The sequence below is a fragment of the Galeopterus variegatus genome, unplaced genomic scaffold (assembly GCF_000696425.1).
Source record: "Galeopterus variegatus unplaced genomic scaffold, G_variegatus-3.0.2 Scaffold660, whole genome shotgun sequence".
In the NCBI taxonomy this organism is placed as follows: Eukaryota; Metazoa; Chordata; class Mammalia; order Dermoptera; family Cynocephalidae; genus Galeopterus; species Galeopterus variegatus.
This window is the reverse complement of record NW_007726771.1, coordinates 75161-99053: the sequence shown is the minus strand read 5'-3', so window position 1 is coordinate 99053 and position 23893 is coordinate 75161. Positions and strand designations below refer to the sequence as shown.

General features: G+C 38.8%; 1 protein-coding gene across 4 annotated transcripts in view; it reads right to left on the bottom strand.

Annotated features, from left to right (window-relative positions):
• MYO1D (myosin ID) overlaps positions 1-23893 on the bottom strand; it is a 268223-nt gene that overhangs the window by 199361 nt on the left and 44969 nt on the right. For all 4 annotated transcript variants that reach the window (XM_008571096.1, XM_008571094.1, XM_008571093.1 and 1 more), the window contains exons 14-15: positions 13520-13686; positions 2161-2368 (exon numbers count right to left, since the gene is read on the bottom strand). In XM_008571096.1, the coding sequence (XP_008569318.1) occupies positions 2161-2368; positions 13520-13686 (375 nt within the window). The remainder of the gene's footprint in view (positions 1-2160; positions 2369-13519; positions 13687-23893) is intronic.

Genomic DNA, 23893 nt, shown 5'->3' with positions numbered 1-23893 from the left:
AAAAAAAAAAAAAAAAAAAAAAAAAAAAAAAAAAAAAGAAATACCTTGGCAATTGGATGGGAAGAGAAAATTATTATTTGCATATGATATAATTATTTACCCAGAAAAACTAACATCAACAAATATGATTCAATAAAGGTTTCATTATAGATACAGATAAACCAACACGAGCTAATATTATTTCTACTGCCATGTAGAAAATACAATAGTAAGTGTACACTAGCAAAAAAAAAAATATATATATGTATCTAAAAATTAACCATGAATTCATAAGCCCTCTCTCAGTCTAAAGGTCAATTTAGATGATTTAAAGAAACCTATTTTATGCTCTTAATAATATGACTTAATATTATAAAAATGTTTTTCCATTCAAATGAATCTATAAATTCAATGAAATCCTAATAAAAATCATTGTTGAATTTAATGAACTTATTACACACATTAAAATTTATATTGCAGAATAACGGTCTATGTATAAGGTTAATCTACCTTAATAAAGAAAAGTAGAGAAGATGGACTTATCTTACCATATACTAACACGTACTACAATAAAACTGTGCAGCATTAGTGCAAAAACAGGCAAATAGAAATAATGGAACAGGAGGTCTATGTATAAGGTTAATCTACCTTAATAAAGAAAAGTAGAGAAGATGGACTTATCTTACCATATACTAACACATACTACAATAAAACTGTGCAGCATTAGTGCAAAAACAGGCAAATAGAAATAATGGAACAGGACAGAGTGCTCAGAGACAGAATCTCTCTCTATATATACATATATGAATGGACCTAATATATGATAAAAGTGGCACCACAAATCCATGGGAAAAGGACAGATTGTTCAGTAGATGGTAGTAAGAAAACTAGCTCACATATGGAGGAAAATAAAACTGGATTCCTATATAACCGCATACATAGGTGGATTCTAAGTGGTTTAAAGATCTAAACAGAAGAGGTAAAACAATACAGTTCACAGAAGAAAATATAGGATGATTTCTTTGTGACAAAGAGACAAGGAAAATCTTAAGCAAAACTCCAAAGCACAAAGTAAAGGCAAAAAATTAAAGAATTGGATTAGGTCAAAATCAAGAATTCTGTTCAACAAAGCATATTATGGATAAAGTTCATTTGAATGCCTACAGGATAGGAGAATATATGGTGTCTAAAGTGAATACAAGATTAGTGTCTAGAACATTCAAGGAATTTCAGCTACGCAATAGGAAAATACCAAAATCAGTATTAAAATAGACTAAGGATGTTAACAGGCAGTTTACAGGAAAACCCAAAAGCAAACAAGCATTTAATGAAATGCTCAAATTCAACATAACAGGGAAATACAAAGTAAAACGATGAGATATCATTGTACCTATTAGCCTGATAGAATTTAGGTAAGCTGTATCATACTGGTAGGTATGCGGGCACACAGTAACCCTCATGTACAGCTGGTAGTGATTCACACTAGCACAGTCACTCTGGAGAGGAATCTGGCACTACTTATACCAGTTAGGTATACACATGCCCTATGGCCCAGCAACTTTTCTATTAGGTACATATCCTAAGGACATCCTTACAGAGGTGCATGATGTTTTTACACACACATCATCTTCTGCATTAAAATGGTTTGTATGGGAGGTATGGGAAAAGGCATGGGGGATAAAAAGAATGAATGGGTGAATGAAATGAGAAGGGGGTCTTGCACAGATCAAGGATGACAGGTACCACGAATTAACAAGCATCGTGAAGATGTCACTCCACACCTGAGGTCAAGTGGAGGCAGTGGTGGGGTGATTATGAGTGAGGGAGGTCATTTCAAACATGTTGACAAAATTTTTGAATTACAAGACAAAAAAGTCCTTTAAGCATTTAAGCTGAGGGAAAAAAACCAGTTATCTACAAAAGACAACAAGTAGGCTGGTTCAAACACCTCTCTAAATATGAGAAGACAAAATGCCTTCAGAATTCTGAGGATAAAATAATTTTGGTCTTTGGCAGCCAAATAAGATTTCCACGTGTGAAGGCAACAGAAAACATTCTAAAATATGCATAAACACACAGAAACATACAATCCATGGACATTTCTTGAATTAAAAAAAAGTCAACAAAATTTTAAGAACATAAAAGCAAGACCTTTTCCCGATATATAAACTATAAAATTACCTTTTGTAGAAAGAGGATAATCTTTACGAGCATCTGGGCACGAAGTTCTTCTAAGGTAAACAATGTACGGGGTGTTCGAATGAAAATTTTGGTCTTCCCATAAGCTACATCATCCTGAAAACCACATCGTTCAATTAGTTTCTTGACAGCCTCTTTGTCTGAAGGAAGGTCATGGTTGGGCCAGGTGAATTCAGAGATCATCTTATATCTGGTTGAAAAAAGAACAGGGCACAGATTAAGGGAGAAAAATCATATGGTCATCTCAATAGAAAAACTTCAGTAAAATTCAAGGTGCTTCATAGAAAACAAAACGCAACAAAACCTTAGCAAAATGGCAATAGACATACATTTCATAAGCCTAATAAGAGATACAGAAAAAGCTTTTGATAAAACAAAATGCTCCTTCATAACAGCTCTTACTAAACTAGGGATAGAAGGGACTTGTTTAATCTAATAGGCTATTTATCAAAATTTTACATCAAATATTATGTTAGTGGGCAACCTTGGAAGCATTCTCTTTACAGACAGATGCAAGACAGGTTCAACTCCACACCGTTCTGGAGGTCTGATCAACATAGAGAGACCAATAAATAAATTGGTAAATGATTGGGGAAGGAAAAAAACTGACACTACTTATGAACAATAGGACTCTCTTCAAAGGAAATCAAGCAGATCTTTAGATAAACTATTATAACTAAAAGAAAATTAAGCAGTGTTGCACATGTAAGATCAATACATAAAAACTAACAGCATTTCTTCATACAAGCAGCCAACCGCTCCTTGGCATGTATTCCTCTCATAAGGTGGTTCGCTACATGGCTGTTTGCTTCACGTGTGTGAGTGTGAGCAAGACAGAGGCCACAGTGTCACATTCTTTGTAGTGTAATGTCAGAAGTGACCTCCCATTGCTTTTTACCATATTCCATTTTGTAAGAAGTGAATCACTAGGTCCAGCCTGTACTCAAGGGAAGAGGATTACATAGCACTGGGTATAGGAGGACGTAGGAGTCACGAGGACGATTTTATAAGGCTGCCTACCACAGTGCTCCCCACAACCCATGCAAAGTTGTTTAATATGAGTTGGAAGAGGATTACATAGCACTGGGTATAGGAGGACGTAGGAGTCACGAGGACCATTTTATAAGGCTGCCTACCACAGTGCTCCCCACAACCCATGCAAAGTTGTTTAATATGAGTAATCAAATTTAGTAATTTTTTTTTCTTATATTGCGACTGAATTTTAAGTCATTGTGAGAAAGGCTTTCTTCACATTTAGGTTGCAGAGTAATTCACCTATGTTTTCCTCTAGTACTTGCATGTTTTCATTTTGTGTGTTTAGATCTCTGATACATTTGGAGTTTATTTTAGCATACAGTATGAAGTTTGGATCTAATTCTCTCTCTTGACAAATGGTTATACAGCTGTTTCAACACTGTTAAAAAGTCTATTTCCCCCCTGTGATTTAATATGCCCTTACCATAAATTAAATTTTCATATGTGTTTCAGGACTAGCACAGTCCATATCCTGGACTTTCTGGTCTGTTTCATTGCTCTGTCTGTCCATCAGGGCAAGATGGGGCGGCTAGAGCTCAGGGGAATAGGAGGAGAGACCTATGACGTTCATGAAGGCAGGAGAAGCCATGATGAGAGAAAGAAAGGATTGCTACCACAATTTAGCATCCCAGCTGCTTCAAGTTTGGCCCTGGTGAGCACATGGAGCAGGAGCTGGCAAAAGCCGCAGTTGTGCCCTTCATGTGAAGTTGCGTGGAGGTGGCAGTGGAGAAGAGGGCTTTGGTGGCCCTCAGGCCAGCAAGACCACTAACAGGGTTCCCATGGACCCACACAGGAGCAAGGGGCCATAGACAACAGAAGAAAGGAGGCACATAGAGGTCCGTGAGTCATTGCAAGGGACCAGAGCATGGCCTGTCCCATGTGATGTGTTTGGAGTGCGGGCAGTGGGGAAAACAGTGGAGGAACACCGAAGCACAGCATGGACAGCTGATCTGCCCCCCAATCAGCACAGGACCACTCAGTTTGCTGAAAAGTCTTAGGTCCAGACCAGAGTTTCCACACAACCCAGGTGTACCACAATTTACAAGATCTGGAAGTACATACAAGTTCAACAATTAAAACCTGAGCTGCACAAAAAGCCTTCCCAGGGATTCAGAGGCAAAGCAGCAATTTAGCTCAACTACAGGGCTCAAGTGCTGGTCCCCACAGGAAGTTCCCCACTGTAGAAGTAAGCAAAGGACAACAAAATAGTTCCAGTGCAGAGTTTAAGTGGTAGGAACAGCAAATAAACCAACACAGAACTAAAAGAAAAAACAAAATACCCACAGATCAGAGACAAAGTTTTTTATTAACTAGTAAAGGTTTCACATCACCAAAGAACATCTATAAAACCTAGAAGGACTGAAAGCCCCCTGGGCTCTCAAGCCAGGGAGCAGGGAGGGCCATGCGCCTCAGCCATGCTCCTTGACTTCCGCAATCAGCCCAGTGATGACCACTGAGCCACCACAGGAAGAGCCCTGGGCTCCCAAGCCAGGATGGTGGTGGTGGGGGGGCCCTTGGCCACACCCCCGACACCCACAACCAGCCCAGCAACAACTACTGAACCACCACAGGAAGCACCCCAGGCTTCTGAGCCAGGGTGGTGGTGGGCCTCGGGCCTTGGCCATTGCCATCCCCGACATCTGCAACCAGCCTAGTAGCGACCACTGATTCACCACCAGAAACACCCTGGGATCCCAAGCTGGGCTGGTGGGGGGGCCAAGGGCTTCAGCCATACTTCCCTGACATCTGCATCCAGCCCAATAATGACTGAGCCACCAATGGAAGCTCCCTGGTCTCTCCTGAAGGAATGAGGGGGTTGCCATGGGCCTCAACCATGTCCCCCTACTTCCTCCTTCTCCTACCCTATTTCCTTCCCTGTTCCCCTCCCCAACAACTGCTCTGCAACATCTTAGAATGTAAAATAATAAATTAATAAACAAAAAATAAACACTATACTTTAAATATAAAAAACATAACATAATATCTGTGCTTATAAATACATAAAATATAAAAATATATTTTTCAACTCATGAATGCATCATCCCCAGCCTAGCTCTTGGTTCTGAGCTTCAGACTCATATATCCAATGTCTATGTGTGTTTTGAAGGTATCTTCTCTTTCAGTCTTTTTTACCTCAATCCACCCAGTTACTAAAGCCAGAATCCTGGGAATATCTTTATCTCTTTCCTTCTCCATCATTACTTCTAATCCATCATCAAGTCCTATTGACTCTACCTCCAAAATATATTTAAAATCCAAGAATTCTCATCTTTACTGCTGCAATCTTAATCCAAGTCACCTGCTAGTTTACTACAATAGACTCCTAAATTCTTTTCCATTTACTTCCCAATCTGTTCTGCATACATCAGCCACAGTAGTCTTCTAAAAAGCCTTAAATCATTTTTTGTCTTTCACTGCTCTCCTTCTTCTTCACTATCCTTCAATCATGTTGGTTTCTTTCGAGTTCTGTAATGTGGTTGCCTCCTTCTTGCTTTAGACTCTTTGCATATGCTGTTCCCACTGCCTGGAATGAATTTTACCTCTTCTTTAAAAGGCTGGCTCCTTCTCATCCTTAAGTCTTTTCTTGATCTTCCTACATCAACGCACCCCTCCGCACTCCCACAAGTCTTCTCTCTACGGCTACTAGTTGGGGTTTTGTTTTCCCCACACCATTTGTCACAATTTGTCATCATATTCATTTGTGAGTTTATTTGTTCAATGTCAGTCTCCCTCACTAGTCTGTGGGTACCATGCAGGCAGGAACTCTGTTTCATTCCCCACTATATACCATGTACCTATATGTGCCTATCTTGTTGCCTACCATACTATGAGGCAATAGGTATTTGCAGATCACTGAAAGAATGGAAGGAAACACACTTAAAAGCCCACTCATTTGTTAGATAGGGACAGAAATCAAAGCCAAGTGGAAGAGTTTCAAGGTAAAGACAGAGGTAATACCACACATCACATGGAAAAAGGAAAAAAATCAGAAACCTTCCAAATTCATTATAAAACTAGAGTAAGGGTCCACATTTGGGCTCTGATACAGGTGGTAATGGTGTATGTCTGAAGTTTCAGGCACACTGTAGAAGCTGGAAGTGATCCTGCTGCCATGCTGCTCAGCTCACAGTGCAGAGGTGCTCTGTCTTCCTGCCTGCCACAAAGGTCATGACCCCAGTTCTCTAGCAAACCAGCCTCCTGAACTTGCTAACTAAAAAGCTGAACTCATCTGCTTTCTGACAACTAGTTTTACCTCCCTAAAGGACTTCAGCAGATTTTAAAGTTATCAGTATGTTTAAAATCCTTCTCTCATTTTTCTTTTTTTTTTTTTTTTTGTCTTTTGTCATTTTCCGTGTCTGGCAACGGATCGCAACCCTCAGTGTTGCCCCAGTACCGGACCGGGGACCGGCAACGGGATTGCAACCCTCAGTGTTGCTCCCGCGCCTCGCTCAGCCAGTGAGCGGGAACCGGTCTGTATGTGGGATCCGAACCCTCGGGCGGGAGCGCCGCCGCGCTTCCCAAGCGGCGCACTTATCCAGTGCGCCACCGGGCCAGCCCTTCTCTCATTTTTCAATAAAAGAAATGAAAATATAGAAAAGTAACAAAAATTTAGGTACAAACCTAGAATGCTTACAAAAATCCTGCAGACCCTAAAAACAAAAATTCACTGTATTACTTTTTCTCTCATCATCACTGGAAACATTAGGCTGATGTACCATATACTTTCTATTCCACCCTGTGTTCCACTGTTAACTGGTTCAATCGGTATGACAATAAAGTAAAATGACAATTTCTCTATTTGAACAAGCTCATTTTATATAAAGTGGAAGATAAACAGTCCTAGTGTAAGGACAGGCTATTTTCCCAGATGCTCACCTCACCATCTTACCTAACACCCTGCTAATCTCAACATAAATAATTATCAATAACACAGACTTCAGTTTTCCCAAAAGTATGTCTCTCAAAGGGTGAGTTCAATACATTAGGAGTGCTCTCTTCTTGTTGCTTTTTACTCTCTTTTCTCCAGGATAGAATGGATTTTCTTCATTCCATTTTATTTTCTCCTTTGACTTGAAAGCCATGTGTTCCACGGTGAGGAATGTACTGCTCAAGACTGCAGGCTCCAGAGTCAGCTGCCTGAGTCATGTGTGGCCCCACCACTACTCAGCTATGTGACCTGGGGCCAGTTACTTAACCTTTCTGTGCATCAGTTTCCTCGTTTGCATAAAATGGGGTTAATGCATACTCCTCATGTGGCTGTCAGTTTCATTGACGGCTAAACGTGGAACGCTTAAAAAAAAACGGTGCCTGTTACATATAACAAGCATTTTGAAATGTGAATGACTAATAATAATAATTGTCTTGAAAATTTCAACACATTTAAATTGATTTTTTTCCTGTCTAATTAATCATTATCTATATCCTTTCCATAAACAGGACAAAAATATTTACTTATCTCTATTTCTCACCCCATTTTAATTTTAGTTCTCGATTATTACTAAAGACTTCTTTTTTTCTCCATGCCAGTTAGCACTTGTCTAGATTTGACAAGTTTTACTGATTAGTTCAATATTGCTTTTTGCATCCTGTGTTTCCTTTCTGCATTCACCTTTTTTTTCCCTTGAAGTATATACTCTAGAAGATTTTTCAGAGGTGTATGAAGAACAGACTCTCTGAGCCCAGGCAATGTTTTTTTTATTTTACTCACACTCTAGAATGGTAATTTGGCATATAATATAATTCTAAATATAAAGGTTATTTTCTTTCACTATAAAGATATTGCTTCTTGTCTACTTGATCAAATATTGTTAATGAGAAGCCTGATGTCAGTATGATTTCCTGATAGGCAATTTGGCTTTTTATCTTGGAGCTATAAGTATTTTTCTTGATCTGTAACATTCTGAAAGTAAACCTAATGCATTTAAATCTGTTGTTGTTGTTTTTAAAATTTATATGCTTTACAGTCAGTATACTCTTTCAATCTGAAGATTTATGCCTTTTTTCAGTTCAGGCAAATTCCTGGCCATTGTTTGTTTTAATAGTGCTTCTACCCTATTCTTTCTATTTTTTCCTTCTCGTGCTCCTATTAGATGGGTTTTGTCATTCCTGGATCAACTGTACATGCTGCTAGACCTTTCTTTAATACTACCCATCTCTTTTTCTTTGTGATAAGATCTGGAAGAAGTCTTTGGCTTGATCCCTCAGACTACTAATTCACTTACAATTTTTTTAAAAATTGTGGTAGAATTTGCATGTAGTAAAATGCACACATTTAAGCATATAATTCAATAAGTTTTGACAAATGTATACACCCTTGAAACTGACACCTCAATGTAGACACATCATCTCAGAGTTCCCCCATTCTGCTTTCTAGTCATTCCCCCACCCCAGAGTTACCACCGTTCTGATTTCTATCGTCATAAATTAGTTTTGCCTATTCTTGAACTTCATCTAAACAGCAGGTAAAGTATGTACTCTTCTGTGTTTATCTTCTTTCAAGACTATGCTTTAGATATTCATCCATGCTGTTGTTGTACCAGTATTTCATTCTCTTCAATGCTGATTAGTAACCACTGCATGAATATACTACAAGTTGTTGACCTAGCCTCCTACCGATGGACAATTCACTCTGTGGTGTGTTTGATCTGATTTTCATTTCTTAAATATCTAGGTCTTTTTAACAATTACTAGTTTTTGTTTCTAACTTCATATTCCTATTTCAGGGCATAATTCACTTCTTCATCTTTCTGAAAATATTAAATAGGCTTATTCAAATGTCCTTAATCCTTTCCCTGATTACTTGGGGGTAAGGCTTTCATTTGTTGACCTTACAGTCTCTTTTTATTGGTTCTGGTTTATCTCAGATGCTTGATGGTTAATCTCATCTCCTGCCACAGAGTCCTTCCATGTACATCTTGGCCTGTGTAGACTACTTTTGCTTCTTGGTTCTTGGCCATTATGCTTACAGCGGGGAGCTTGTAGCTGCTGAGGTGGTTACTTGTCTTGGTTATTATGGCAAACCCCTGGTGCTGCAGCTATGGTAAACCCCAACATGGAGCCAGATGGCTTCCTGAATGGCAGCTTGAGACTCAAAAGCAGTCTTTGTTTATAACTGTGTCTATGGGTTACTTCTAGGTCTTCATATCTACTTCATGGCATATTTAGGAGTGACATCTTCCAAGTTCACTGAGAATCCCCCTTCTTGATTCCATAGCATGGCTGTGCATTTACTTAGTTTTAAATATGCATATTTAAATTATTTGGGGATGTTCTGGAGTAGGAATGGGAGATTTGAGCTGTGTGTACTACTAGGACCACCACATTTCAAATTCATAAGTTCTTTTAAATATTTTCTATTATATTTTTATATGAGTATTAGAAAACATTCTAATCCTTATAGCATGCCAAAAACCAAATACACAGAAACCTTTTGAGTTGAAAGTAAAATAAGTCCAAAATGAGATTAAAAGTAAGTAAAAATATGTACCTGCAAAATTTCCTGAACCCTCCAAATCAGGCTTGCTTATTTACAATTGTTCTCTTAGTTCAGTTACTCCCCATGGCTTCCACTTTATCTTATGATGATATACTTTCAGTTCAGTTCTATCCTATAGATGAACTGAACTGATGAGTAACTATAGTTCCCACCCTGCTCATTCCAATATTTAACTTCTGCTGATTTTTCAACAGGTGACAACACAAGCAACAACAATGGACTAGAAATCTAATAATACAAGTTGACACTGTTTGAAATCCAGACTCAAAATGAACACATCTCTACTCATGAAAACATTCCTACTGCATAACCTACACAAAAAACAAAAACCAATTTTTTTTTTCCCTTTTTGTCTTTTTTCATGACCGGTAATGGGATCGCAACCCTTGGTGTTGCGCCCGCACTGCGACCAGCAACGGGATCGCAACCCTCGGCGTCGCGCCCGCACCGCGCTCAACCAGTGAGCGGACCGGTCCCTATAAGGGATCCGAACCCTTGGCGGGAGCGCCGCCACACTCCCAAGCGCAGCACTCTACCGAGTGCGCCACCGGGCCGGCCCCAAAAACCAATTTTAAACAACTGTGATCTCAACAAGGGAAAATGGTCAGTTTTGAGCATAACCTACTGATAAATGTAAAACTAAATCCCAAGTTTCCAGGCTACTATGCTAATGAGGTTTTATTTGTTCCAAGAGTCTCCATTTAGTGCAATCTCTTTTTTCTGCACACAAGTTGCTGAACACTCGTGGTGAAAAACTGACAATGCTAGGTGGTCTCACCTTACATTTATAACCTCGAATCTCAAATGGCAGATGTTCTGGTAGCAATCTTATTATACAAACCTATGCCTTCTCACTCTCCAAAATGAATGTTCTCATTTTCCTCAAACCTACTGTACCACTTCTCCTTACCCTCGCTCTCAGCTCATGACTGCTTCATGCTTCATTCAGGAAACAAGCAACTAGACAGGACTATTTTCATCTTTACCGTCAGCAGAGCTTCAAGCCTTCCTGCATCTGTATTCATCTTCTCTGCTTTGTATCTTGTTGCTAAGGATGCAGTGTCCCTGCTCCTGTCTAAAGTGACTGACCTTGCACATGTGCTTGGGATTCCATCTCTTCCTGCCTTCTCAAGGATGTTTCTGATGCTTTATTTTATTTTATTTTTATTTTTTGTCCTTTTTGAGACTGGCTGCACCGCGCTCAGCCAGTGAGTGCTGTGAGCGCACCGGCCATCCCTATATAGGATCCGAACCTGTGGCCATCCCTATATAGGATCCCCCTATATAGGATCCGAACCTGTGGCGGGAGCGCTACTGCGCTCCCAGCGCTGCATTCTCCCCAGTGCGCCACGGGCTCAGCCCGTTCAAGGATGTTATTATTACAATTACCCCCCCCCCCGAGTCATTGGTTTCTCTCTCTGTTCTGAATCATCCCCACCAGCACACAAATGTGTTCTAGTCCCTTCTGACCTTACATCCCATTCCAGCTATTGCTTCCATTCTTCTCTGCTCTCATGCACAGCAAAAATTCTTGAGCTGTCTACAAACATCTAACTCCTTGCTTCACTTTTCCATCCTGCTCAAATCAGGCTCTATCCCACCTCTGTGTTGCCAAATCTAATGGTTACACTTCTGCTTTGATATTACTTGATTGCACAGCAACATTTCAAATGGTGACCACACTTTTCCTCCAGAAATGCCATCTTCTCTTGGCTTCTGTGACATAACCTTATTCTGGTTTTTCTTCTACCTTACTGGTTGCTCCTTTCTCTTCTCTTCACCGGTTGCCTTGTGTGAGACCACAATCTAAATATTGCCATGGACCTCTTCCTTTTCTCTATCCAATCTCAAGACTTTATATGTACTCTATATACTAATGACTCCAAAACCTTTTATGTACAGCCTGAAATTCCTTCCAGAATTCCAGGTAGGTAACTTAATATTTCTACCTAGATGATTAATAGGCATTTCAAAGTTAACACAGTCAGGAAAATAATCTTGATTTTATCCTTGCTCCTGTTCCATGCCCTCCTCCTCAAATTTTTTAACCTAATTTTATCTCAGCAAATGGTACCATGCTTACCCAGATGCTCAAGCCAAAATCTACTTGACCTCCTTTATTCCCTTCCCATCTCATCATATTCAATCTTTGAGCACATCTCATCAAACGTATCCCCAAAACATATCCTGAATCTATCCACTACTCTTATATCTACAACAATCCCTCGTTGAAGGCACTGTTACCAAGCCACCTTTTCTGGACTCCTGCAATAGGATCCCTAAACATCTCCTTCCCATCCATTCACAGGGCAGCCACAAGGATCCCTTTAAAATGTCCATAAGATTGTGTCACTCCATGCTTCAAATTCGCCAGTGGTTTTCTTTCTTTTTTTTTTTTTTTTCATGTCCGGCAACGGATCGCAACCCTCAGTGTCGCGCCCATACCGGACCGGGACCAGCAACGGGATCGCAACCCTCGGTGTTGCACCCGCACCCCGCTCAGCCAGTGAGCGGGAACCGGTCTGTATGTGGGATCCGAATCCTCGGTGGGAGCGCCACCGCGCTCCCAAGCGGCGCACTGTAGCAGTGCGCCACCGGGCCGGCCCATCACCAGTGGTTTTCTATCACACCCAGCCAAAATCTAAATGGTTTAGTCCGTTACAAAGTTCAATGATCTGGTCCTTGTCCATCTCTCTATGTTACAACACTGCCCTGTTACTCAGCATCCACTAACCGCAGTGGACTACCTAAAATGTCACACTTATTACTGCAATAGAGACTTTTACCTGGCTATTCCCTCTGCCCCACCTTCTATTTTCTCTGATCTTTGTATGGCTGGCTCCTTCCTGTCATTGTTATCTCCTTAGAGACTCTTTTCTGACCAACCAATCTAAACTATTTTATTTTTCTGCATTTTTCTGGTTTATATTTTATTTATTCATATTTTTGTGGAATCTTCATTCTAGAATATGGAAAATGTTCAACAAATATTTTAAAATAAATAGAATTTAAAACATTCTTCTGATTCCCAGTTGTCAAATATTGCTATCATTATTAACAACAGCAATAATATTTCACAGTTATTGAGTGATTACTATAGGCCAGGTACTATTCTAAGTGCTTTGTATATATTATTGCATTTAATCCTCCAGTAACCCTTCAAGGTAGTTACTATTATTATCCCTATTTTACACACAAGAGAACTGAGGCATGGAAAGGTTATGTGATTTGCCAAGGTCACTAAAAAATGGCAAGGTCAGGGTTCAAACCAAGTAGACTCATTTCAGGGCCTCCATGCTTAACTTCTTAATACTTTATTATTAATGATAATTACTAATAACAGTAATGATAAGCAGCATTAACTGAACATCTATCATGTGACAGGCACCTTGGCTTTTTACTTAGGTCAACTTAATCCTCACAACAGCCCAATAAGGTGTTGTTACACTCACTTTACAGATGCAAAAACAGGGAGGAGTTAAATTTCTGGCCCAAGATCATACAGCAAATAAGTGGCACAGCTGGGATTCTAACACAGATGTGATTCCAAATCTATGTTTTTTCTACTGTTACTATGATGCCCACATTTTCCCCCAAAAGACTGAACTTATTCCCATGGTCCATAAACCACGAACCCAGGGACTCCTGCTGATTCTCAGAAATCTTTCGTATTTGCAATTTCCTCAGCTCTCTCGTTCATTTAACAAATATTTACAGAGTGCCTTATATGTGCTAAAGTACTGTCATGTATGGGGAGGACTCCGCAGTTCTCAGTGTGCTGTTAGGTTTCTCTGCTCAGCCTCTTCTCACCTGTGAAGAAACTTCTCATAAGTCTGGCGGAAGGCAAATCCTGCCCGACGCACTCTCACATTTTCCAGTAGTCCAAGATACTCTACTTGATGCCGGCAGCGTTCGTCATCAAATATCTGTGGGGATTTCTTGTCATTGGGTTTGATGCAACGTACGTAATATGGTTCCTAAAGAAAGAAATCAACAAATGATAAGTTTCACTGGAGAAAATTCCCAGACTAGGGACACAAATATATAATTAGTGTTAACTGTGTCAAATTAAACTCAGTGCCTCTAATTTCTCAGGTACATTTGAGGGGTCTTCAAAAAGTTCATGGAAAGATTTATAATATCTTTTAATTCCATTTTTCCACAAACTTTTTGAAATATCCTTGTACTTGTGAATAAAGTGTTCTTCCTTCCCCACCTAATTCAAGGTTAGAAGTTCTCATGCATTTAGCTAGATTTTTGTTTTATTATGTTTTAGGATTCATCAGGAATAGCAGAAAGGGGATAAAACTAGGGAGTAAATAATTGAGACATGTAAACACTGAGTTTTTGTGTATTTATGGAAACATGGTTAATGTAACTGAAGGAGTAACACAACAGGAAAAGGCAGCAGTATCACCCTTATACCAAAACCAGACAAGACACCACTTAAGACTGACTCATATTTTGGTTATTGTGAATAGTGCTGCAATAAACATGGGGGTGCAGGTACCCCTTCAACATGCTGATTATCTTTCCTTTAGGTATATACCCATTAGTGGGATTACTAGATCATGTGGTAGTTCTATTTGCAGTTTTTTGTGAAATCTGCAGACTGTTTTTTATAATGGTTGTACTATTTACATTCCCACCAACAGTTATAAGAATTCCCTTTTTTCCACATCCTCACCAGCATTTGTTTTTTGTCTTTTCCGTAATGGCCATTCTAATTGGGGTGAGAGTATATCTCATTGTGGTTTTGATTTGCATTTCCCTGATGATTATTGCTGTTGAACATTTTTTCATGTACTTGTTAGCCATTTGCATGTCTTCTTTTGAGAAGTGTCTATTCAGATCAGATATAGCTAGGAAGGAGAAATAAGTTCTAATGTTCTATAACACTGTAGGGTGACTAGAGTTCTATAACACTGCAGGGTGACTAGAGTTTATTATGTAATTTCAAATAGCTAGAAGAGAGGATGTTGAATGTTCCCAATGCAAATAATGACAAATGTTTAAGGTGATGTATATGCTAATTACATCGATTCGATCACTGCACATTGTATACACATATCCAAATACCACATTGTACCCCGTATATATGCACAACTATTATCAACTTAAAAATTAAATTAAAAAAAGGCAGCAACAGTGGTACAGATGAAATGTGATAAAGAAAGTACAATATGCATACCAAGGACAGTAGCTCTGGTACACAGTAAGTACTCCTTAAGTGTCAGCCATAATAATTATTATAATAATTGAATTAGTTTGTGCTTTTGAAAAAGAGACTAAACTTTATAGGTAAGTAGAGAAGTTACAAAACTACCTGGGGATGTATCAAGGAGCCCAGGTAGAAATCCTTCCCTCTTTGCCAATTGAGTTTTGTATAATAAATTAGACTCATAACTCTCTTTAATATAAAACTGTCCTTGATAGATCCTGGTATACTGAAGATAATGAATAAATTATCAATAGATGAATCAATGAGGTCAAATGTATCCTACTTGTAAGTGTAAAAAGTTTCTCTTCTCTGAATCTGTTAACAGACACACAGATGTACTTTAATTAGGATATAGAGTCCTCTGTAGTTAAATCTGGCAGTTTTGAGCTCCACTGAGGGCTAACGGTGGAAAGGTATAGTAAATAATTTGAAAAGTGGCAGAGATTTGAAGAATGTGAATTTACTTGCATTTTGAACAGAATAACAGTTTTCAACACCTAAAAAGGAAGCTCCAATTTATCATGCTGGTCCACATGAGAAATGTTTTCTTTCTTTTTCTAAGCCCTGCTGTATTAGTTTCTTATTGCTGCTACAGCAGATTATCACACATATAGTGACTTAAAACAACACAATTTTATTATCTTAGAGTTCTGGAGGTCAGAAGTCTAAAATGGGTCTCAGTTGGCTAAAATCAGGTATCAGCAGGGTTGTTACTTTCTGGAGGATCTAGGAGAGAACCCATTTTCTTATCTTGTCCAGGTTCTAGAGGCCACCCACATTCCTTGGCTTGTGGCCTCTTCCATCTTTAAAGCCAGCAACAGCCAGTTGAGTCTTTCTCATGATGTCATCTCTCTGGTTCTGACTGTGTATATGTGTGCACGCACGTATGTCTGGCCTTTGTCCCTGGTTTAAACCATTGGACTTTCTTCAGTGATAGGAGGATCTTAGTTATGTTAATGAGGTGGCTCATGGCTGGGCCCCTTGATAGCTTCAGGATGGGAGCTAGTCACCAGAAAAACCCTCCATGTGATTAGAGGTTGGAAACTTTCAGCTGCCTAACGTCTGGGGAGGTTAGGAGGAATGGAGATTGAATTCAATCATGTGGCTAATAATTTAATCAATCATACCTACGTAATGAAACTCTGATTAAAAACTCAGGACACTGAGGCTTTTCCTGGTTGGTAAACATATCAATGTATTGGAAGGGTGGAGCACCCTGACTCCAATGGGGACAGAAAGAAGCTCATGTGCACGAACCTTACTTCCAGACCTTGTCACCTACATATCTCTTCATCTGGCTGCTCATTTGTATCCTTTATGATAAAACCATAATTGTAAGTATAGCATTTTTCTGAGTTCTTTGAATCATTCTAGAAAATTACTAAACCTGAAGGGAGGTAATGAGAATCCCCGGATTTGTACCCACACCATACAGAAGTACAGATGTCCTGGAAACCTCACTTTCAGCTAGTGTCTGATGTCAAGGGTAGTCTTGTTGGGGACCTTTTCCTTCAATTTGTCAGATCTAATGCGAACTAAGTCTGGGTAATTAGTGTCAGAATTGCACTGAATTGTAGGACACCTAATTAGTATCAGAGAGTTGGTGCTGCAATGCAGGAGTAATTTTTCTGCCAAGCACAGCTGCCCTTTTTTACCTTGTCATCTGTGGGAGAATGAAAAACCACGATATTCTGCAGCACCTCCATTAAGAGGTGGAGTCTCTACCCCACTCTTTAAATCTAGGATGGACTTGTGACTTGCTTTAACCAACAGAATGTGGCAGAAATGACAATGGGTTACTTCTAGACACTCATCCTTGAGCAGTTTTGCCCTCTTGGAACACTTCTTCCAGCATGTGAAGAAGCCCAGGACTAAAAACTACATGAAGAAAGATACCTAGTCATTCAGCCATGACATGTGAGTGAGAACATCTTAGACTATCCAGCCCCAGCTGACTGCAGCTGTTTGGTGAGCCCAGCAGAACTGCCCAGTCAACCCACTGAATCATGACAAATAATAAACTACTGTTGTTTTAAGCACTGCATTTTATAGTGATTTGTTATGCATTCACAGATAATAACTCTTCCCTATTCTGGAACACTAATAATTGAATTAAGTATTAAATTTTGGTATATTTAAGTATAGAATCAATATTATTATAAAGCACAAATAGAATCCTACTTTATTTTTATTATCATTATTTTTTTTCCTTTTTTTTGTCTTTTTTACTGACCGGTAACGGGATCACAACCCTCGGTGTCACGCCCGTACCGGGGACCGGCAATGGGATTGCAACCCTCGGTGTTGCGCCCGCACCGCGCTCAGCCAGTGAGTGGGAACCGGTCTCCACATGGGATCCGAACCCTCGGCGGGAGCGCCGCTGCACTCCCAAGCGGCGCACTCTCCAGTGCGCCACCGGGCCAGCCCAGAATCCTACTTTAAAAAATAGTAGTGGGTGATCATATGTTCCCTAAATCTATTATGGTTTTCAAATGGAGCATTTATATGAGCATTTTATTTGGTAAAGGTACCAAATGATATTAGATTTTTATATTCAATAATGATATTGTAATAAGTCAAGTAACCACCAAAACAACAGTAAGATGCAAATCTTCCAAAATAATAAAGGTAATAAGTGGAATAATAAAAATAATTGTAACTAGGGGATGAGGAAGTGTCCCTTCTTAGGTCCAACTAAACATTCTGACTCCAAAGATTCATAGGCCACATTTGGCACCAATATCCTTGGAAAGAACAAAGTTTGCCAGCAGGCAGTGTCAGGGTCTTTGCAATAGTCCACACAGCAGTCAGGTGACAGATTAGGGGCAAGGAGACAAGATTCCCACTGGGTGGGCAGAGGAGGTGTCATTGGCTAAAAAGCTTCATGCCCCACTGGAGCCAATACCTTTTAAAACAACTCAGCAGATATAGCTTTCAGGGTCCCACCAAGGACATGCCTAATATAAGAGTCATTGATCTCAGCCAAGCCCAAAGTATGTCATCCCCACCAAACATTTATTGTTCTCCTTGTATAGATGCAATTTACCAATGGGTAATTTTTACCATAAACAGTGTTCCTTAGTGATATAGTTTATATACATCTTACTAAGTTGCCAGGGGAACAGAGCTAGTAATTTAATTGAGGTTAAGTTGTCAAGCAGAAGGAATTAAGTTTTGCTTACCTTTTGCTCACAATAATCAATCTAAAAGAAGGTTAGACAGGAAGTTAAAAGAAATACAGAAGAGTCAAACAGAAAGCACTAATAAGATGGCTGATTTAAATGCAACATACAGTAACCACATTAAAAGTAAATGGATTAAATGCTATATTCAAAAAACAAGGATTGTCAGAATGAATAAAAAACCCAAAACTAACCATATGCTACTTACGAGAGACATAGTTGAAACATAAGGAAAAACTGAAAGTAAAAAGGTGAAAAAGATACACCATGCAAAATCTAGTGAAAAGAAAAGTTGATGTAGCTATATTACTCATGCAAAGCAGACTTTAAGTCAAAAAGCAACATGAAAATAAAGACAGATGTTTCATAAAGTTAAATGACTCAAACACCAGGAAGATATAACAGTTCCAACTTGAATGAAACTAATAAATTACCTAAATATTTAATGCAAAAATTGAAGGTACAACAAAGAGCAGTAGAAAAATTTAGAATCAAAGTAGATTTTAACACACCTTTCAACACTGACAAAAACAAAGAAATTGGTAATTATACAAAAAAGATGAACAATATGATTAGCAAACTTGACCTAATGGACTTGTATAGAATACTGAATGCAAATTAATTTTAAATACAAACAAAACATAAACACAAAGCAAATTTAACAAATTTCTTTTTTTTTTTTTGTCTTTTGTCTTTTTCTGTGTCCGGCAACGGATCGCAACCCTCAGTGTTGCCCCCGTACCGGACCGGGGACCGGCAACGGGATCGCAACCCTCGGTGTTGCTCCCGTGCCTCGCTCAGCCAGTGAGCGGGAACCGGTCTTACATGGGATCCGAACCCTCGGGCGGGAGCGCCCGCGCCTCGCTCAGCCAGTGAGCGGGAACCGGTCTGTACATGGGATCCGAACCCTCGGGCGGGAGCGCCGCCGCGCTTCCCAAGCGGCGCACTATCCAGTGCGCCACCGGGCTGGCCCAAATTTAACAAATTTCTGAGGACTGAAATCAAAGACTATGTCCTGTAACAAAATAAAGCTAAGCTAGAAGTGAACAGCAAAAAAGATAATTAGGAAATCCTATATATTTGAAAATTAAAAAAAATTACTTCTAAATGACCATTAAGTCACAAAGAAAATTACAATGTGAATTAGAAAATATCTTGAACTAAATAATTTATAAAATCATGTGGACAAAGCAATCAGTATAAGGCATCACTTGAGTAGTATAAGAAATTTTACTAAAAAGAAACCGGTTGAATGGAATTTCACCAGTATTGAGTGATTATGCACAAGAAGTAATAATACTGGATGAAACACTAATGACCAACTAAGAGGTGAGGGGAAGCCCTTCATCCTGTTCTGTAATCTAGAGGAAATACTTTCCCTGTATTTAATCAGCATTCTGTCTCAATTTATAAATGCCACCTCCTCTCTCATTTATAAATATCCAGACTGACTCAGCCTAAGAAAACCTAAGTTTGACAAATTCGGATTGTCTTATAAAGGCTAAATTGCAAAAGTTAAAAGTGATCTTATTCTCCTGAACTTTTAAACCTCTCTCCTTATATTTTATATATAAATGAGGTGAAAAACCTCATTTGTGAAAGTACACCCATCAGTATATTAGCCAGAAGACACTGTATTAAAATATACATCTATTTAACCAGCTTTGAACACTGTCAAATAGAGTCAAAGCAAATTCAAGTTCATTTAATAACTTACTGACCATCTGTTTAGAGTACTTTATTGGGTATCATGACGTATATAAATTAATAGAACCCATTCTCTATATTCAAAGGACTTGGAATCTAGTTGGGGGAGACAAGACATGCACCTAAAATACCATTGGACTCTGAGAAAGTGAGGAGTCAGGGACTTCCACTTTTGGTAATGGAGAACTAGGTTATACATATCAACCTTCCTGATAAAGTCACTAAAAAATAGTGCTAGACAAAATATGGGGCAATGGTCTTCTTAATTGCATCATAGAGCTGATAAAATAATGAGGAAATACCCGGCCAAGATCAGAAGATGATGAAAATCCAGAGGAGTGAGCCCAGTCTTCAGGGCTGCTTTTGTCTTAGAAGCTATAGTTGACCATCTCAAGGATGACATAGTTTCTGCCCCTTGTGGGGCCAGGGGCATGAAAGTTGGAAGCCAAGGCCTTGGATGAGGGGCTGAGCTTTGGTCTGGAATACTGAATAGCTAACCCTGGGAGTTAAAGGGGACTGGAAAACAACTTTGCCCTTTCAGTAATGGCAGCCCATGACTGAGGTCCTGAAATTGGATAAAGGTGATCCCAGACTGTCAGAATTCTCTGATTATAAACTTAAACTTTCAATTTTTCTATTTCCATATGTTTAGATGTCACTAATAGCATACACAGACAGTCTCCGACTTAACGATGGGTTGGCTTATGATTTTTCAACTTTATAATCATGCAAAAACAATACATGTTCAGTAAAACATCAATACATTACATGAGATATTCAATACTTTATTACAAAATAGGCTTTGTGTTAGATGATTTTGCCCCACTGTAGTTTAATGTAAGTGTTCTGAGCACATCTGTGGTCGGTTAGGCTAAGCTATGATGTCCACTAGGTTAGGTGTACCTGTACTAAATGCATTTTTGACTTAATGACATTTTCAATTTATGATGGGTTTATTGGGATGTAGCCCCATCATAAAAGTTAAAAGTTAAACAATAATTTTATTTTTTTCCTGAACAACTAGCAACCTTGAACACTTGAATTACAATTACTCTTCCAATTTATATGTGATTGATGTGTTGTGCTATGTAATTCTAATTTGTATTTTTAATCCCACAAAATATTATCTTACAGAGGTTATTTATATATATCCACATATTTACCAATTTCTTTGTTCTTCTTTTTTGCATTTTAGACTTGCCTTTAGTATATTCTTCCTATGACCTGATATGTATCCTTTAGGAATTTCTTTAGTGAGGTTCTAATATTGGTAAACTCTCTAAATATTTGTTTTTCAGAAAGATTCTTTACTGTGCCTTTGTTCTTGAAAAATATATTCTCTGGTGCTATGGCTTGAATGTGTGTCCTCCCTAAAGCTCATGTTGAAACTTAATGCTCATTATAACAGTATTAAGAGGGTGTGAAATCTGACTATGTTATTTGAAAGGTGAGGTCTTTAAGAAGTGATTGGATCATGAATTAATGGGTTAATGGGTTCTCATGGGAGTAGATTGGTGGCTTTATAAGGAAAAGAAGCATGCGAACACGCTCTTAAGCTCTTGCCCTCTTGCCATGTGATAACCTGCACTGCCTTGGGACTCTGCAGAGAATCCCCACCAGGAAGGAGGCCCTCACCAGATGCACCCCCTGCACTGTGGACTTCCTGACCTCCAGAACTGTAAGAAATAAATTTCATTTTTTCATAAATTACCCAGTTACAGGTATGCTGTTATAAGTGACAGAAAACAGACTAAGACATCTGGGTATAGAATTTTAGTTATTTTCTCTCAGGTTGTTACTCCTTTGAAGCTAATCTGTCTTTTCTCTGGCTGCTTTTAAGACATTCTCGTTGTCTTTGATGTTCTGGGATTTCACTAGGTCTCTATGTGTAGATTTCTTCTAAGTTTTCCAACTTGGGATACACTAGGCTTCCTGACTCTCTTGAGTGGTGTCTTTCAACTTCTTGAAATTCTCAGGAGTATTTCTTCAAATACTGCTTTGTGCATTCTCTCCTCTCCTTCTATAACTCAGATGAGATCCATGTTAGACCTTTTAATTTTATGTCCTATGTCTCTTAATGTTTCTTTTACATGTTTCATGTCTTGGTCTAAGTGGAATTCTGTATAATTTTTTCAATTCTTATTTCCACTTCCTTATTTTCTCTTCAGCTTTGTCTAAACTGATATTAAACCTATCCACTCAGTTTTTAATTATTTAGTTTTCATTTTTTATCAATCGTCTAGTTGCTTGTTCTTTCTCATATTTTCGGCCTTTCATTTCTTGAGACATATTAAACATTCTTATATTCTGTTTCTAAGTTTTCAGAAGTTTTCAAGAATCTGAATCTGCTGTTTGTTTTGTATCTGACTCTTGTGGATGGTACCTTGTAGTGATTCTCTACTATGAACTCCTATCCCTACTTTGGGCAGGCCCTGGCCTTCACTTCAAGCACTTAGACTTGAACAATGTTACTTAAAGTTACTTACTTCAATAAATTCCCACATGGTGAAAGGCATCTTTAGGACTCTGATTATCTTTCCCTTCACTTAGTTAATTTCTGCATCTACTCAGCCCCTGGCTTGCATATTCCTTACTTTTTGTTAGTTCACAGCTGCAATCAAGAAATTGATTTTTATATTTTACCTATTGTTTCAGTTGGCTTTAGTGGGAACCTCATTTACCATGTTGCCAGAAAATGTATCATTCATATATATTTTTAAGATCTTTCCATCTATGTTCCTAAGTTAAATTGCTCTCTAATTTTATTTTCTCTTATTAACCTCATATTAAGGTAATATTACTCTCATAAAATAAGTTGGGTAGTGGCTTCCCTTTTCCCATGCCTCCAAACAGTTTGTATATGATAGGGATTATTGGCTCCTTGAAGTTTTATAAAACTTATCTGTAAAATCATCTTGGCCTGATGTCCTTGGCAGAATTGGGGGGGGGTAGATTTTTGATTTGTGATTCAGAATATTTAAGGTTATTGATTTATTCAGATTTTCTATTTCTTGGGCCGACCCCATGGCGCACTCTGGAGAGTACGGCGCTGGGAGCACAGCGGTGCTCCCACCACGGGTTCGGATCCTATATAGGGATGGCCAGTGCACTCACTGGCTGAGTGCAGTGCGGACGACACCAAGCCAAGGGTTGCGATCCCCTTACCGGTCACAAAAAAGACACAAAAAAAACCCCCCAGATTTTCTATTTCTTTTTAAATTAATTTTGATAACATTTTTCTAGAAAACTATCTAAATTTTCAAATTTATTGACATGCAGTTACTCATAATATTCTGATGCTTTTTGAAATTTCCATAATATCTAAAGTTTTAAAATATTTCTATTAGGCCGGCCCGGTGTCGCACTGGAGAGTGCGCCGCTTGGGAGCATGGTGGCGCTCCCGCCGAGGGTTTGGATCCCATGTGGAGACCGGTTCCCGCTCATTGGCTGAACGCGGTGTGGGCGCGACACCGAGGGTTGCGATCCCGTTACTGGTCAGTAAAAAAGACAAAAAGGAAAAAAAAAATAAAATAAAATATTTCTATTATTTTCAATGTTTGCTATTTAAAAATTATTTTCTTATTTTTTTTCTTTAGGTTTTCCTTGGAGTTCCTTTTCTGGCTTCTTGAGTTGAACTTAACTCATTTACTTTCAGTCTTTCTTATGATTTTATAAAGGCATAACAAACAGGTCACATTAGCAGTATGCTACAAATTTTGACAAATTCTTTGTCATCCAGTTCCAAATATTTTGTAGTTTCCATTGCAATTTCCTCTCCAACCTGTGAGTTATTTAGGAGATCATTTTTTAAAGTACCAAAGTATACTAAATTTTTTTTTTTTATTTTGTCAATATACAATGTAGTTGATTATTATGTCTCATCACCAAAACCTCCCTCCCTCTTCCCTCTCCCCCCTCCCACCCAAGTGTGTCCCCTCCATTTGCTTGTTGTAAGAACATCAAAAAAAAATAATAATTGTGGTTGTTATATCTTCCTCTCCCCCCCCGCCCGGTTTTTTTTTTGTTGTTGTTTGTTTTTTTGTGTGTGTGTGTGAGAGAGAGAGAGAGAGAGAG